Here is a 17,093-nt window from a genome sequence, read left to right on the forward strand (position 1 = left end):
ACTCACTTAACAACTTTTTTTGCTTAGCAATTGCAATTTTGCACCCAAATGCGGTTGTAAGTCAAGACCTATCTGTACTGTATAACTGGATTCTATTGCTTATCCTGGGAAGAATACCTTGTCTTCTCAGTTCACTGCATGCACTAATATCTTCCTTTCTCATTTAAATGCACCCCTCTCCTCAAGGACCTTCCTATTTCAATTGACATTATTAAACAACTGCTGTAGATTTTAAGACACACAGAGAGAATACAGCATCGAAGGATTTTGCACAATACTGTGAAGTCCTAGAGAAATAAAAAGGAAAGTCTCGGATTTCTGCAGCTGGCTGGGCATGTTGCTGACAATATTACATGACTGGCACAATAGGAAAACATTTGTAATTGGACACAGGTTTGAAATAATATGTTGCAGAAAGAGAAAAAGGGTTTGAGGCACAATAGCCTGCATCTACAAAACACTTTGGAGTATAAAATTTCAATGCAAACAGGCTACTGATTATTATCAAAAATCTTTGGCAAAGGTGCTCTTTGCCAATTTGGTGCTCTCTGTATCTCCTGGACAACTCTAATAATTGCTAAACAAACTGGCTGAGAGATTACAGGAAGTTCTTTGGCATATCTGGAGGGCACTAGCCTGGGAAAGACTGGAGGAAGTGATAGGTCTGCTGCTTCTATCACCTTTTCCAGTTGTGGCTTAAAATGGCCAGTAAACTTTAAAGGAGTTAATCTGAATTCTGGCATGGATAATTGGCAAATTCCAACTGTGTTAAGATTCACCAGGAAAAATGTAAACATTGCACTACAAATAGATGATGCTTTAAATGCAACCACATTTTAGGACTTTATAAGCTCCTGATATGTACTCTTCACCCATTTGTAATCAAATAAAACTTCATATTGTTAAGCCTAAACCGTGATTATTTAATCTGCTTTGTACTCTGTTGATAAATGTAGTGCTTCGTGATTCCTTATATACCAGCAAAAAGCAAAAGCAAAACAAATAGTATTGATTTTACTGGTATATTGAGTTTCTCTGTACTTAAAAGAAAAATCTTTCAAGAAGGTAACATGAACATTAGAGGGTACAGAGTACAAGTATACAATTATTGAAAATATATTGTTATTGATGGTTCCTATTCATTAAACATGATTCAATAACTCCACCCTCTCTTAACAAGCTAAATAGAAATGTTAAGTCCCTGAAACTACAATGAATCACCACTAGGGTTCATGGAACGATGCCTCTTGTGGCAGGATAAATCAAGTTAATTTATTAGAATAATATGAATCTTCTCTGAAGTGCAGGTTTTCTAAAAATATTCTCAATTTAAGCATCATATTTTTATTTATAAGAATGATAAAATGTATTATCTTCTATGGAATCAAATCAAAACTTTAATAAATAAACTTAGTAAGGATTCATTATGGGTTGCTAGTTCATTTAATACTGCATTAAACTGGATCTATTTGTAGACAATGAATTGGTAAATCTCAATAATGTACAAATACAAATGTGAAGATATCTATCACACAAGTTGGTTTCAAAGGACTGGGATTAAAACATTATTATTATTACTATTATTATTATTATTATTATTATTATTATTATTATTGTTGTTTCTTTTCAGGGCCATGAAGTTAAGACTATTGTCTACAATATTTGACAAGAAACTAGACAGTCAGTTGTCTCTTATGTCTATGGAGATTATCAGTTATCCAGGTCATGGTTGTCCCAACCGTGCTATTTCAAGAGGCAACTAGTCTTTCTGATTTTTTTAAAGACTTTCGCTTCTTATCCAAGAAGCTCTTCCCTGAACTGAAGAAGTTTCTTGGATAAGAAGTGAAACATCTTCAAAGAAAAAAACAGAAAGTCCAGTTGCCTCTTGAAAAAGCACCTTTGTCTCTTATAGCTGTCTCTTATATAGATTGCAATCTTAAAACAAATTCATGTCCCAAGTAGGATCTGCCTAAGCATAACACAAGCAGAATTACTCAACCCAGATGTGATTAAAAAAAGGCAATGAGGATGTGATAAAGCTCTGTCATTGTCTCTGATGTTTATTTTCTTTATGCTGATTCAGCACTCCTATGTGTTTTGCACAACTTAAACAGAGTTTCTTCTGAATGAGAAGTAATTCTATGTCATCTTCTGATCTGCTCGGAATCTTGTTATCTTTCTTTTTTTAAAGCAATTTATGCTCTGAACAATCGTATCTCCTTCACCACTGTTTTCCATGTGACAACTTACAGTTAGAAAGGAATTTTTACCTTTGGTTGTTTCTTTTTAAATATATGAAGGATGATTATAATTATAGCCCTTGAGATTGAGCTAATTCATTATGGAAAAGGGACTGATTTCCTTAGTCACAAGATTCAGAGCCGGGAACTGACACTATAGAATTTATCTTCATCAGTTCTTGTTTTTTATCCTTTTTATTTGACAATAAAATGTGTAAGATCTAGTATCCCTATTTATTTCACTCACCTGGGTTAAGAGTGAGAAAGCCAAACAAACAAAGGGACAAGTAATGATAGCAAGGACTAGTAAACTGCTACATCAAGGCAGGAAGTACAGCGAGAGTGTCCCAATTCAAAGAGTAAACCAATCAAAACAGGTAAACCATACTTATTTTTACATAAGCTAGACTTGCTTACATGAGTCAAGAATTGCTCTTGTCTTCAAGTCACACCAAAATTTTGTTGCTGAATTTGGTAATATCTGATGGGTACATAATAGGAGCATCAGGATTTCATATAGACCAGAGATACTTTATCCCAGGTTATCCCCCCCTCTCTATCACTCCTGACCACACATAGGGGATGACTGAATGTTTATCCATAAAATGAACATTATACATATTTTAAAAATCTATACATAATAAACTAGCATACTAGGCTTCTCCCAAAATTTCTTTCTTTATATATACGGAAATAATTAATAAATATGGAGGTCTCAGATCATACTATTCTATGCAAGCTAGGATCTCTAATCTGAAAGAATCTATTTCATTAAAGGCATGAAATATTACTTGAAAATGGTGACTTTATACAATATAAACCATGTTTGCCGGGTGTTATCTGCTGGGATCAAAAAACAGGTTTTAAAGCTTAGACGTTCCATAGACATCACCCTTGTTGCTAACCAGGCTATATGTCCCATCTTCTTGTTTAAAATAGTCTTTTACTTAAATAAATGGTCAGTTGGCATGCTGTAACATACAGTGTCAATCTTAATCCATCAACCTATTGATTTAAAGCAATGCCTTTTTCACAAAAATTCCATTAAGAAGAGAGAATCATAGGACTGTTGAGCGTTTGATTAATGGATACTTTTGATGTGGACATGCTCCATATACAATCCGAATATATCCCCAGCAAAAAGGTGCCTGTCTACAATTCAAGACTTTACTCTGCAAATGATCTCAAAAAGTCAGTTTAGAGAGTGGAAACCTGCCTGTAAATTTTGTACATAACCAAGAACAAAGACATAAAGGTAGACCCCTCATCAAGTGAGTGTCGGTGGTCTACAAATACATCTGCATATTCAGCAAGGATGTTTGTACTAAGGAACCTTTGTACATGCAACTATGATGGTCAGGATACAAGCTCATAGGAGGAAAACAAAAAATACATTTTATTTTATGAAGCCACTGGTAGAAAAAAGCAAACTGTTCATCTGTCTAGGGAATTTCTTCAATAAATAAATCTGCAATTACAATAAATAAATTGCAGTTAGATATGGAGAAGATGTACATAACCTTTATCTCCTCCCCAAGCTTCATTAAAAATTCCCACCAAATTATACATTTTAATGTGACAGATGAAAAAACTATTTAAAAACCTGGGAAATAATTTTACAAACGGATATTAACCATTAAACGGATACACCTTTAAATGTTAAATTAAGTCAAGCTTATTTCTTTTGTCCTGGCCCCACCATTTATTTTTCAAAACTGGGCCCATTTTTTAAATTCATTTCCAGCATGTTAGTCAATGGAAAAGTATGGCTTTTGACCTGAAAAAAGATTTGGGAATATGATCTAAACTACTTAGTTCCATTTTAATAGGGACATTCTTATCCGTAAGGTTAAAATCTTTAGCTTGAATCAGCTTTGTGAAATCAGCCTCTTTCTAGAGTAGTTACAAACAGTTTCTAGGTAAAGCATTTGCAAAGCAGAATGGGACAGTTCACCAGAGTCAATTTGTCACATTCAACTCACCATGGCCAATTCACTGTGGCCAACTCACCAGGGCAACTCGCTGTGGGACAATTCAACAATTCAATTTAGTTATTTAAAATGATTTTTTAAAAATATTTTAATTTTTGTCATTCACATTTTATTTCATCTCTTCTTTGGCATCCTTCCTTAATGATACTATTGGGTTATTTCTTCAATATTAGTGTAACTCTTGACCCGTGATGAGTTGTCCTGTGGTGAGTTGGCCATGGCGAGTTGGCCGCAGTGAACTGGCCATGGCAAGTTGGCTGTGGCTGTCGTAAACCCTTTGTAAAGTGTGGTGGTAGTAAAAGTAGCAGCATCAACACAAGCAAAAGACAAGGAGGGATAGCAAAGAGAAAAAGCATACAAGCAGAATGGGGAAAAATTCAGACACTGAATTATTGTACAGATAGAGCAATGTGGCAAAAGATGTAAACAAACATAAAAGCTTTTTTAGTAACACTGCAATGGCATGAAGAGGAAGAAAGTTATAAATATAAATACCTATATATAAACACAAGGGTGGTTCAGTGTTCACTATATTTCCTAATGCGACCTGACAGTTAGACTGATGGGGCTTCTGATTCAAAGCAGATATTTAATTCAACTTTAAACACGATTGACCTAAAATAAAATAGTTAAGAGGTCGCTACTTGCTGAAAATATATAAATTCTGCATGTTGCCATTATTAGATCCAAAAAAAGAAGTACAGTGGCTCTTAACATTTCTTTTAAACATCTGTAACATTTCTTTTAAAAAATCCTTCTATTACTGATACTAAATGTTATTTTATTTTATTTAATAGACCTAAATAATCTTATTTTAAGCACAACTTTGGGCAGTTCACAAACAATCAAACCAACAACTATAAGAACATAAACCATAAAATAATAATAATATTTTTAAAAAAACAACCGGTCATCTCCTTGAGATGCCTGCAAACAACTTGAAATGTCATCATTCTATCCCAGCACCTAGCTAAAATGCGAGGACTAAAATACGAGAACTAAAATGCCATCACTTGAGACTTTCAAGAAGAGATTGGACTGCCATTTGTCAGAAATGGTGTAGGGTCTCCTGCTTGGACAGGGGGTTTGACGAGATGAACTGCAAGGTCCCTTCCAACTCTGATTATCTGTTATCTGTTATCTGTCAATGGTCTTCTGAAAGGCTAAAAAAGAGTCTGCCAAATCTCCAGATATTCCATAAGGTGGCGACAGCCAGGGAAAAGGCAGTTCCAAAGACCCATTAGATTTCAGGGAAAGGAGCCGAAATGTTGTGCACTTGAACAAGTTCATAGCCAGAAATAGGGCAATTACTGACATACATTCTCCTCCATAATATTTTTATATGCAAATATCAAAACTCGTTGGTAGGGTTTTTTTAAAAAAAATATTTTTTACCATCTGTCTAGTTTACCATGCTGTGAACACAGCAGGTGCTGCATGGTTAGCGGAAGAGTTTGTGGTTTTCATTTCCTTGAGAAGTTGTCTTCAACAAATGACAACAAAAGAAATGGGAAGCTGGTGAAACAACATTAAAATTTCAATAAATCCACAAAATAAAAATAAAAACATCTGGAAAAGTAATTTCTAACATGCTGTTTACTGACTTTTCCTCTAGTGATGAGAAATTAATTCATACATTTCATTTTTTTTTTATTGCTCATGGTATACTTCAGAATTGATTGGCTGACAGGGAACTTTTTGTGTAAAACGGAAAAAAATGAACATGAGCTACAGTTTTGATTAGACAGGATAGACTATAAAGGAAGACAGTTGTGCTATAATCATAGAGCAAGATATAGTTGTAGCTAGAACTGCTGTGAAACAATATTATCTTAGCTTTTTATTAGTTATTTATTTTTACTGTATACTATTTGTATAAGATTTTATTTCCCTTTTAAATATGTGTATTGTGTGTGTAATTGAAATTAGTACTGTATAAACAGCATTCTACCTTCCTGTTGGTTACTCTTTTGTCACTTAGCTGTGGTGTTAGTTCTTTAACTCCAATGCATAAACAAGTTTACTACAGTCTATTTCTGCAAGAACTTTTACTCTTTTTATGTTGGTTGCTTCCGCAGTTTAAACAACAGTACTTTTAAATATCCAAATGGTTTCTAAAAATGTTGACCTGAATACATGAACCATCAACACATCAGAAATGAATTAATAAGAAAAATATGCAAGTATTGTATGTAGCTTCTCATAATCCCAAGAAGCAGTAAATCTGTACAAGGGAGAAATGGCCTTAGAAAGCTTCCATTCCTTATTTTAGATTCGGAATATAAAAACATGTATTTAGATTTAAATATTTCAAGGTAGTCAGGTGTTAAATACTACAATATTCTGTATTGTAATATAAGATTATAGATTTCAGAACACTAGTCTTTTAATTAACCCAGATTAGTCATATCACTGTCTTGGTGGGAGGTCAAAATCAGTAAGTTGATGGATGTCTCCTCCTTAGGATCTGGGATAGTTTTATAATACTACTGGTATATGAAATATTTAAATCTAAATACATGTTTTTATATTCCGAATCTAAAATAAGGAATGGAAGCTTTCTGAGGCCATTTCTCCCTTGTACAAATTTACTGCTTGTTGAGATTATGAAGGCACTATTGAATATAACCAAGGTGTGGGCTTCAAAAATTTTAACAAAGGGTTCTCTGCCCAGTTGCTGGATTGGCATGGTGGGCATGACCTAGTTGGCCTCCTGCACCACAACTTGGAGGGGGGGTGTTTTTGCTCTAAAAGCTTTCCTTCGGATACCCAGCAGCCACCCATGAATATAACAATGTAGATTTAGTAACATGGCTAATGTTAAGAAGATGATAGATGTTCACACACACAAGAGGGGCGGGTCTTGCACCCCTTTCTCATCCAGTCTTGATACTTTTCTCTGGGCAGTTTATGCACGTCTTTACTGGCATTCAGTATTTTTTAATAAATAATGTATATAGTTTTTCTTTTTTCAAATATTTACATTCTATCAAACCAACTAAATCTATTACTTATGAATATTTATGAATACTTGTATGCACACATATACAATTTGTGCAAACAGTATGTGCATTTGTTTCAAATAAAACCATGTTCCCTTCCATAAATATTGGTTTGATCTAGCAGAACTAAGGGTCCTCTCTGTTCTCAAAGAATCATAGGGTTGGAAGGGACCTTAGAGGTCTTCTAGCCCAACCTCTGCTCAAGCCAAGACACCTTATACCATCTTGGTCAAATGGTTGTCCATTTTTGAAAACCTCCAGTGACCCACAACTCCAGGAGGCAAGCTATTCCATTGAATAATTGTTCTTCCTAATCCAAACTTTCATATGTAACCAAATACCCAATTAAAATAATGATTATGAACTATTTACAATGAACAGATACTATTTCATGAATCAAAACTGATAAAATCTCAAATCTCTGGACATTAGACCTACAAAAATGTCATGCTAGGTTTAAAGTTCTGGACTATTTTAAAACACTGTTTGAATCTCCTAAATTTTAGAGAATAACTACTAATAACATTTTTTATTAGCAAAGCACATACAGAACAAATCTTTAAAATCAGTTTGACCAATAACTGAAGAGTTTCTTTTCGTATATGCCCAGCTGCATTTCATTTAAGAGTGCAAAGAAAATTAAAATTACTTCTAAGACTGTTTCATGTGTCTTCCTAAGCAAAAGAACAAAAGAAAGAACGTTTTAGAAAAAAAAGGAAAACTTGCTGATTTGCTTAAAGTAAGTGAAGAAACCAGATTATTTTTGATATATTTGAGAAAAAGAAGCTCCTTTTGTTTTACAAAAATAGCGTAACTCATTTTGGGAAGAGTACATGTGGGATCATTTTAAAGAGGGGATCCTATATACCACAAGTGTACCATTACATTGTGATGAATAAATATAGAATACAGAAATTAGAGTATTACAATTTTCCTGTAGCTGCCAGGAACACTGTTCAGATTTAATTTATTAGAAATAATTAATTTTAACTAACATTTATAGCAATTCATTCAACGCTATCCAATAGCTAGTTCTAGCCATAAAAGGCATATAATAAGTAAAATGGGGGTGGAGGCATGCTACAAAGAGGAACAAACTCTCCTCAACATGAATGTAAAGTGGATGCTGACATACAGAAGCACTTGAAGTAGATAAATTGTCCACTCAGATTCTCAATGATTATGGCGCAATTATTGCAGGTCTATGATTTCTTTTCAAATTTCACTCACGCTGCCAGTTAGTAAATGCAGTGCAGAGAAAGCACCCAGGGCTAGGTAAATGCATGAGGCGCTTTTTCATCCTCTCCATATCATCTGTGACCCCAACCTGCCCTGACTGCCCTGTTGTTCCAGCTTTAAACGTGACCCTCATGCCTGAGGATACACAGAAGCTGGACCATTGGCAGTAGCAGCAAAAGTTTACCTCACAAGGGGAAGCGAAGAACAGGGCAATACATTTTGACCCTTCTGACCTATTTTCCTAACCAATTTGCCTTCAAGGAAAACCAGATCCAGGTTAAGGACAGAGTAGGTTCCCAATAACAGGAGGAAAAGGGATAAAATGATTATATGAGTGTATAGTCTGGGGAAAAGGCACCAGGTCTGCACTGTGCATGACAAATACAAGAGAAAGGTGGTCTACATTAGTGGCTGGTTATTCGTAGAGGAACGTAGATATAATCTTGATGAAGGCATGCAACAGAAGTTAAAGAAAATAAAAGATAACTCAGTCCCAGGGAAGAAGGAATAAGAAATTCAAAAGAACCTCGCTTCGATACTGTTTGGTATAATATAGGCAGAGGGAAACACCATTCAATATTCTGTTATGATATCCTACAACAGCAATCAAGTAGCATTCCTGGAATCCTTGAGCTGTCTTCTTCATGGCCCAGTTTAAACTCAAGGGTTGACATCATAAGCCATACTTTGTATACCAAAGCTTACTATTAGTTTTCATTCTTAATTGCAGCTGTTGATTGGATTTTTGGATACATGTAGCAGCCATTGTAGAGACCTAAGACACTGCAGGCTTTCGATTTGCTTTTCTTATGTTTTGGTTCTGTAAATAACATTAAAGTACCTTAAGTCAAGCTCAACTCTTGCTGACTTCATAGTCATGACTGAGTGGTCGAGATTTGGCAGTGGTATGTTTTGCTATTATCTTCTTCCAGAACCTTTTCAGCTTTGAAGTTTAACACAGAGCCCACCCAGTATTGTTTCTAAGTCTCCCATCCAAATATTAAGCTGGCCTAGCCCTGCTTAGTTTTTGACCCAGATGAGACCCAGATGTTGACATCCTGTTATACTGATTAAGATTACATAAAAGCTGAAGGCAGCATCAATGAATATATGCCAAAAACAGCAGCTGACTTGTAAGACCTTTCCTTCATTCACTCAAGGAACGTAAAGGATATAAGCCCAAAACAGAAGGAACAGCAGGCTGCAATATTCTTGGTTTGAATGAATTAATTTAGTTTAGTTTATTGTCATTGCACCTCGTACAACAACGAAATCAAACACCATCTTCAGTGCACATCATGACCATGAAAATAAACACGAACACACATCCTCCACACTCCACACATTGAATTGAAAACCCCTGACACTGCACCAACATTGCACTATACAGTAGAATTCAACAGAGCTACTGCCCTGGGATAGAAGCTGTTTTTCAGCCTATTTGTGCTTGTTTTTAATATTCTGTACCATCTGCCAGATGGTAATAGTTCAAAAAAAGGCTGCCCAGGATGGGATGGATCTTTGAGGATGCTTTGAACTTTCTGAATGACCTTGACATTCAGTTTTAGGGAAAGAGGAGTGCTTTGTAACTCATTTATGTATTAAAAACTGGGATTTCCTATTCTGAACTTATTATCACTAAAGTTTAACAGCACAGTGTTTTTCTCCTCTGGTTTATTTAAGAACAAAAGGTGATAGTCAGGAATATCCTTTTCTACATCATATTATTCTATATTCCAGAACATTCTGCTAGGTACAAACTGTGTTTTCTTTGGAGATCAGCCTGGAGAAAGAATTACGTTCCATAATTAAGTGGATGTGCACAACACAGCATGTGTTGTCCCGTGTCTTCTTTACTTGTTGACAGCTAAACTGTAGGATCTTTGGAACAGAAATGGGTTCTGTTCATTGCTGTCTGTTACACAGATGGAATAGATGGCTCTTTTCTCCGCCCCTGCCCCCCACGCGCCCCCCCCCCCATTGCAGGATCTTTTAGGAAGTAGAGGAACAATTCCAGGACTCAAATCACAATGGCTAAACTAGGAAAACATGAGATTTAAACATATTTCAGGATAGCCTTCAGGAAGAGGAATGCAATATGCTTGATTGAATAACAGCATATGTGAGATCTTAGAATTTTAAATAATCACAGATTGAATGAGGGTTAACAACATGAGATAATCTGCCAAGCAGGGTATAGCTATACACAGAGAATACAGGTAATCCTCCACTTGTGACTACAATTTCTGTTGCTAAATGAGATATTTGAAAAATGGGTTTTGCCCCGTTTTCCAACTTTCCCTGCCACAGTTGCTAAGTGAAACACTGTAGTTGTTCAGCTAGGAACACGGTTCTTTAATGAATTTGGCTTTCTTACTGACATTGCTTGTCAGAAAAGGGGATCACAATGACCCCAGGACACTGCAACCGTCACAAATACGAGTCAGTTGCCAAATCTCTGAATTTTGATCATGTGACCATGGGGATGCTGCAATGGTCATAAGTGTGAAAAAGTCGCTTAAGTCGCTTTTTTCAGTGTTGTAACTTTGAACGGACACTAAATGAACAGTTGTAATTCGAGGACTACCCATAATAACTTTATTCTATTCTACTCTGCCAGATTCTGCTTCTAGTGCTGTGTCCAGTTCTGGCTACATACTCTAAAAAGGATTCCGCAGATTGGAAGAGGGAAATCAAAATAAAGAGGAATAAAAATTGAAACAGAATCAGGAAACTGGAAATGTTTATCCCTAAGAAGAAAAAAACCAAGTGAAAATATGATGGCCCTTTTCACGTACCTTTGAGGGGTACCAGAGAAAACCTCAACTTACTCTTTATTATCCCCAAGGAGGGACATGGAAAACAGTCTTAAAATTACAAGAAGGCAGTTTTTAAATAGTCTTAAATGACAAGAAAGCAGTTTTCAGTTCAATGATGGAAAAACGTTTTATGAATAGGAACAGTTAAAAAGCAGAATCAATTACCAAAGAAAATTATAACATTCTATGCAAGAAATAACTTCAAGCAGAAACTGGCACACCTTTGCTGTGGATGCTTTAATTTGGAATTTTATGCTAAATAACTTCTTCCAATTGTTTTATTTTAATTTTCTTAGCAAATTCTTTCTCCTTGAAACCTCTTCTTCCATCCTGTACTGGGACCGGAATGAGACTACAGACAATAGTTCTAGTTTTGAGTCAAAGAAAATCAAATTTCATAAGAACTAATACACAAGGGAAAACAAGGACTATTCCAATCTGTTAAAGCTCCAAACCATCATAGATTGACTTTGCATTTATTTTGATAAATATATTGTATACCACATTGTGATAATTAAAAAATAAAGAACACAATGCCAGTATTGGCTTTTACTTAACCATTCAAAGAAAATTAAGAAGCTTCTTGTATTGTATTCCTTAAGCCCAAACAAACTGAAAGTAGACAAATGCAATGCTAACAGCTTTGTTGTATATATACCCATACAGATACACAAAAGCATAGTGAAACTTCTTCAAAGGTAAGTGGGTGTTTAGTTTACTCTTAGAAGTAGTACATCCTGTAGTGGTTTCCTCTTTGCCTGTAATGATAACAGTAGCAATAGCACTTAGACTTATATACTACTTCACAGTGCTTTACTGCCTTCTCTAAACAGTTTACAAAGTGAGCATATTGCCCCAAACAATCTGATTCCTCATTTTACCAACTTCGGAAGGATGGAAGGCTGAGTCAACCTTGAGCTGGTGAAAATTGAACTGCTGGCAGTCAGCAGAATTAGCCTGCAATATTGCATTCTAACCACTGTGCCTCCACGGCTCATGATTCACATCAATCATACCAGGAAGACAAAACTGGGTTGATATGCTTCTGAAACAACAGAGACAACCTCTTGTATGCAAACTAAACTAAAATTTTAGTTTTTTAGTTTTAGTTAGAAAAAAACTAAAAAGCAACATTGTTTTCATTCTTCCCATCCTTCTTGCACTACTACTGGAGAGGCATTAAGACATTTCCCAAAGACAAGACAAGAAGAGAAGATATGAGAAAAGGGTGATACTGCAAGATATCAAACAATAGCAGAAGTGGGTCCAAAAGATGAGAGAGAGAAGAAAAAAGAATATGATTTGCATAAAATTTGCCTTTTCTGTTCAACAATATTGTGTGTTTGATTTGCAAATCATATTTAATGCATTAAGCCCATACAAATAATGTGTTACATCATCCCTGTGTGTTTTTTTTCCTTTCAAATTAAACAGTACTGATATCTGCATTGAAAGATACAAAAATTGACTGCAGTTTTACAAAAATTTTGAAAGAAAGTAAAGCATTGAAAAAGACTGATTGATTTTCATACTAAATATACCAGACTAACAAGGTTACAGACCAGAAGCACCTGAAAATCACTTCCAATTATAAGTGTCCAGGAGTTATCAAAAACACTCGATATCTGAAGTTAACAAATTAGACTACAAAAGTGTAAACAGATTCACAATACTGCTTTATCCATTTTATTTCTAAAATAGCATCTTAGACAATTTAGTATTTCAGAAAGGATGCCTTCAAGGTGACAAGAATCATAAGTTCTATTTTCTTTGCTTCATTAAAATTCCCTTTCATAACAAAAGCATCACAGAAAACTGTTAGCAACGTAAATATGCTCAAAAGTGAAAATCCACAAATAAATAGTATACTGTATAAATCAGTCTTAAAATGACATCAAAGGACATTTAGAGCTATCTCTTCAAGCAAAATGTTCCTAAAGGCAACTAATCTGTATACTGATAAAATTCACAATGTTCTGAAGCTTGTTCACACCTGAACTTCCATATTTCATAGCAATAACATATAAAGAAGGTCCTTCAAACCACCGATGGGAAAAATACTTCTTTAGAGTATCTCAGATAAAAATATTTTTAAAATTCCAGCCATTGCTTCATTAATCTGGGATTTATTGCACTTGGGTTAACCAAACAAAATTTATGTACTGTTATGGCTATTTTACACTTAAGCATGTTCTAACAATGTAAATGAGCAACACATTTATAATTTATCACAAGTTTCATTTGTGCCTTGACATTTCTTTAAGGAGTTCAGACTGATGTATAAAACCCCCATTGGAGTTTCTGAAGAAATGGATTTACAGTAGGTTAAATATAAGGTCATGGATTTATGGCATCCAATGCTTATTACTTGCTCTGCACATTGTTTTGTAAAGCCTGAAGTGTAAATTAATATACATTTAAGAATTCTTCAACTGATTATTAAGCATTATCCATTATCCTAATGGATAATGTAACTTAGCTAAATCCATATTGTATTATAAATACTGCTTGTTATACTCTGCTAACTAGAAACATAAATTTACCTTTGACTTGTCTTCATAATACATTTCTTTTTTCCCTTGTCAAAAACTCTTTCCCAACTCCTAATGATCTTTTCCTTCCTTTAATGAAACAAAAATGTTCTAGTTCCTTGCTGTTAACAAAACTAGTTGTTAACCCATAGTTAAATTTTTTAGCAAAATAATTAGTTTGAAACTCAATAAAATAGTTCACCTGTCATAATAGGGTTATTTTCTTCTCCAACTGCTTTTTAAACAATTTAATTATGGGGAAAGGTTCAAGACTTAATACAATTTGACATCCATAGCAGTTTGGCATCCATAAAGAAGATGACAAAAATATTAAATCATTACAAAGGTTTTAATCTATGTCCACAAAATGGATGAGATGAAATCATACAATAGATGATCGCCCAAGAATTTAGTTAAAGAATAATATTGGTTAAAGAAAGCTTCCCTTCTTTTATAGGGTAATGGAAAAAAGTTCTCAAAGATTGTGCTAAAAAAACAATAGGAATAAGCTATTTGTAGAGGACAATGGAAATAGTTTAAGGTGTATAGTTAAAGTTCACATCTAAATTAAATTTGAAGCATTTAACAGTTTATTTTACTTATTTTCTACAGCCAGTATACTGGTTGGTTATTTTAGGCATTTCCACAGTATCCAAAGATCTATTTAAATTATTTTTTGTTTCCTCTATATATTGAAAACACTAAAGTCAGAGCACAGTTTTTTAAAAATATGCAGTTAATTATCGCTACATACTGTAACTGTACAATATTTTAACAAATTGATCCATCAAATCCTGAATTAATTCCTGAATTTATAATGAAATGAAAAATCTGGTTGAAATGTTTCTGAGCTGCAAAAAGTTAAAATGCATTAAATCTTTTTTTTCATTTTGCAACAGTAGCTCTAGTGGAGATGGGCAGTTAATAGGAAAAACAAATAAACAAACAAATGCTATTGCAGGGTATCACTTCAAACTCCAAAGGACAAAAAGCTAAGGATGTAATAATGAGAAAGATTATTTATGGTTATACCAATTATTTATTTATTTCCATTTAATCTTGCTTTTTTTTTTTAAGAAAAGATTGCCTTAAATTTGGAACTGCCATTTTGGGGTGTCTATAACATTTCAAAATAAACATACATAGGGATTAGGCTGAATATCCTATTAAAACCTGTGGTATCAGTTTTAAGCAAACGTTCTTCAGACAAAATTGCCTGCCAACTTACTACTAATAATCTTATAAATATCATAGTTTGATATATATGTAAAAACAAATATATAGAACCACTTCATTTTCAATGATAAATACATGATAAATGTTGTGTTCCAACCTCATAGCTTTTATTGTTAAGCTATGCATTGTGGGTCTGTATACTGAAGGGCTCCATTTATTTCCATACTCCTGAAAAAGTTATAAATTAATCTGATATATTTTATCAGAAAATAATCCATAATCTCAATACTCCATGGAAGTACATCAACATGGCTTTACCATAAAACAAGCATACAAATTTAAGGACATAATCTCACATACACACAAGGAGAATGTAATCTATTGGAAGCCTTTCCCACACAACAACACTGAAGCTCCAAAGTAAGCTTCCTCTACATAACTTCCACACCATTTAGCAGAGCTTAAGAAAAAATAAATGTTGTTTGTAATATTTTGGAAAGTACCCTATACATGTTAAAATTGAGTTTGCATAATCCTGATGCTTAATCTGACTGTACCAAGATGAAAATATTTAATTTACAGCATGATGAGTTTTACTTTAAACCAAGAATGTTTTAATAGGAGAAGCATGTCACTTTTCTGTGTGTTTGTTTGTTAATGCCACACAGAATGACTTGGGTGTGTACATAAGAGGGCCTTGGTGAATTAATACTGGTTGTCCATTTCTCCAATGAAAGCAAAGTGAAGCAGAAAACCTAAATGTAATAGCGAAGCTAATTTCACAATTACATATCTAAATAGTTTAAATAGCACTGAAGGCACACTTAAATTTTCCCATAAAAATGCATTAGGATAAATATGGCTTTCTACTGTAAAACAAAAAAGCAAAGATCTTTGTTTTCACTCCCCTCTAGTTAATTCCGGTCTAGCTGCATTACTGCAAATATATTTCACAATAGCTTAAGGATACCCACCCCTTGCTGACAGCTTTTTAGTGTTGATAATTTTGGCAGCATATTCTTGTCCTGTAGTGATTTTCAGGCATCTTCTTACCACTGAGAAAGCTCCCCTGGAAGTCAATAAACAAGAGTAACATAAATGCCAGTTTGGGGTATGCTATTTAACCATCTAATAATCTGAACAGCGTTAAGAAACAAGACAAGAAATAAATATTTTTTAAAGAAAAAATACTGCCTTAATTTGGGTTTGTTGCAGTGGACTTAAACTGTAAAGAAAAGATACCTTCTTCAAATATATTGAATGTATGCCCGAACTCTTGTAATTTTTTTTCACACCCATTCTGTGTTTTATTGCGCTTTGATTCAAAGGCGTGTGTGCATGTATCTTTTGCAGGGATCATGTCGTTACATTTTATCCATTTTCCTCCTCTTCCGATATAACAGACACGACACCCCTTCTATTTATTTAAGCTCCAGGCTCCGCGGAGTGGGCCTGGATGCTGCCGATCTCACGACCTGCAGTTTTAAGCACGAGCGTCCCTGGGCGATTCCCTTGCCGAGCGAGCACGGAAATGAGGCTGCTCTCTCTGACAGGCGCCCGGCGCGAATCCCCCGCCTGCCATTGGTCAAGCATTTGCGAGTCGTTTCTCTGAGAGCCTTTAGATAGCCCCCACTTGAGAGATGTTTTGGTTTTGTAAGGAAATCGTCCTAATAAAAGAAGAAGCAGCAGCAGCAGCAGCAGCAAGAGGAGGAGCCCCGTGGTCTGTCTCCGAATTGCCCCCTTCCCCTGAAGCAAAGGCACCTTTCCTGGTCCTTAAACGCGGGGCCAGCCTCCCGCCGCCCACCCTGCTTTTCGACGGCCGTCGTTCGAACGGACGTCCGAATGCAAAGCCACCCACGCTGCCCAAGGGCCGATTTCGTCATGGGCGGTTCTCCCAGGATCCTGGGTCCCTTCCACTTTACGGAGAGGCGGGCAGGGTGGGAAAAAACCCGCGTCAAAATTCTTGCTGCTCCCGGCCAAGACGGGCCGCCGGCAGAGCTTATAGCCCGTGAAAGAAAGGCAGCGGCGAGCGGGAAGATCTGCCGGGAGCGGATCGCCCACGAGGCACACAGAGAAACACGCCCTGCCGCCCCGG

The 17,093-nt window shown here is 35.4% G+C and overlaps 1 protein-coding gene and 1 long non-coding RNA gene across 16 annotated transcripts in view; one reads left to right on the top strand and one right to left on the bottom strand.

Annotated features, from left to right (window-relative positions):
• CAMK2D (calcium/calmodulin dependent protein kinase II delta) overlaps window positions 1-17,093 on the bottom strand; it is a 137,287-nt gene that overhangs the window by 118,988 nt on the left and 1,206 nt on the right. For all 15 annotated transcript variants that reach the window (XM_026698173.2, XM_087935994.1, XM_087935992.1 and 12 more), the window contains exon 2: window positions 15,973-16,067. In XM_026698173.2, the coding sequence (XP_026553958.1) occupies window positions 15,973-16,067 (95 nt within the window). The remainder of the gene's footprint in view (window positions 1-15,972; window positions 16,068-17,093) is intronic.
• The window catches only part of LOC148125414 (uncharacterized), a 77,885-nt gene that overhangs the window by 10,231 nt on the left and 50,561 nt on the right, over window positions 1-17,093 (top strand). The gene's annotated exons all lie outside the window — the stretch shown is intronic.

The sequence above is a fragment of the Pseudonaja textilis genome, chromosome 6 (assembly GCF_049901715.1).
Source record: "Pseudonaja textilis isolate UNSWEBS1 chromosome 6, rPseTex1.2, whole genome shotgun sequence".
NCBI lineage: Eukaryota > Metazoa > Chordata > Lepidosauria > Squamata > Elapidae > Pseudonaja > Pseudonaja textilis.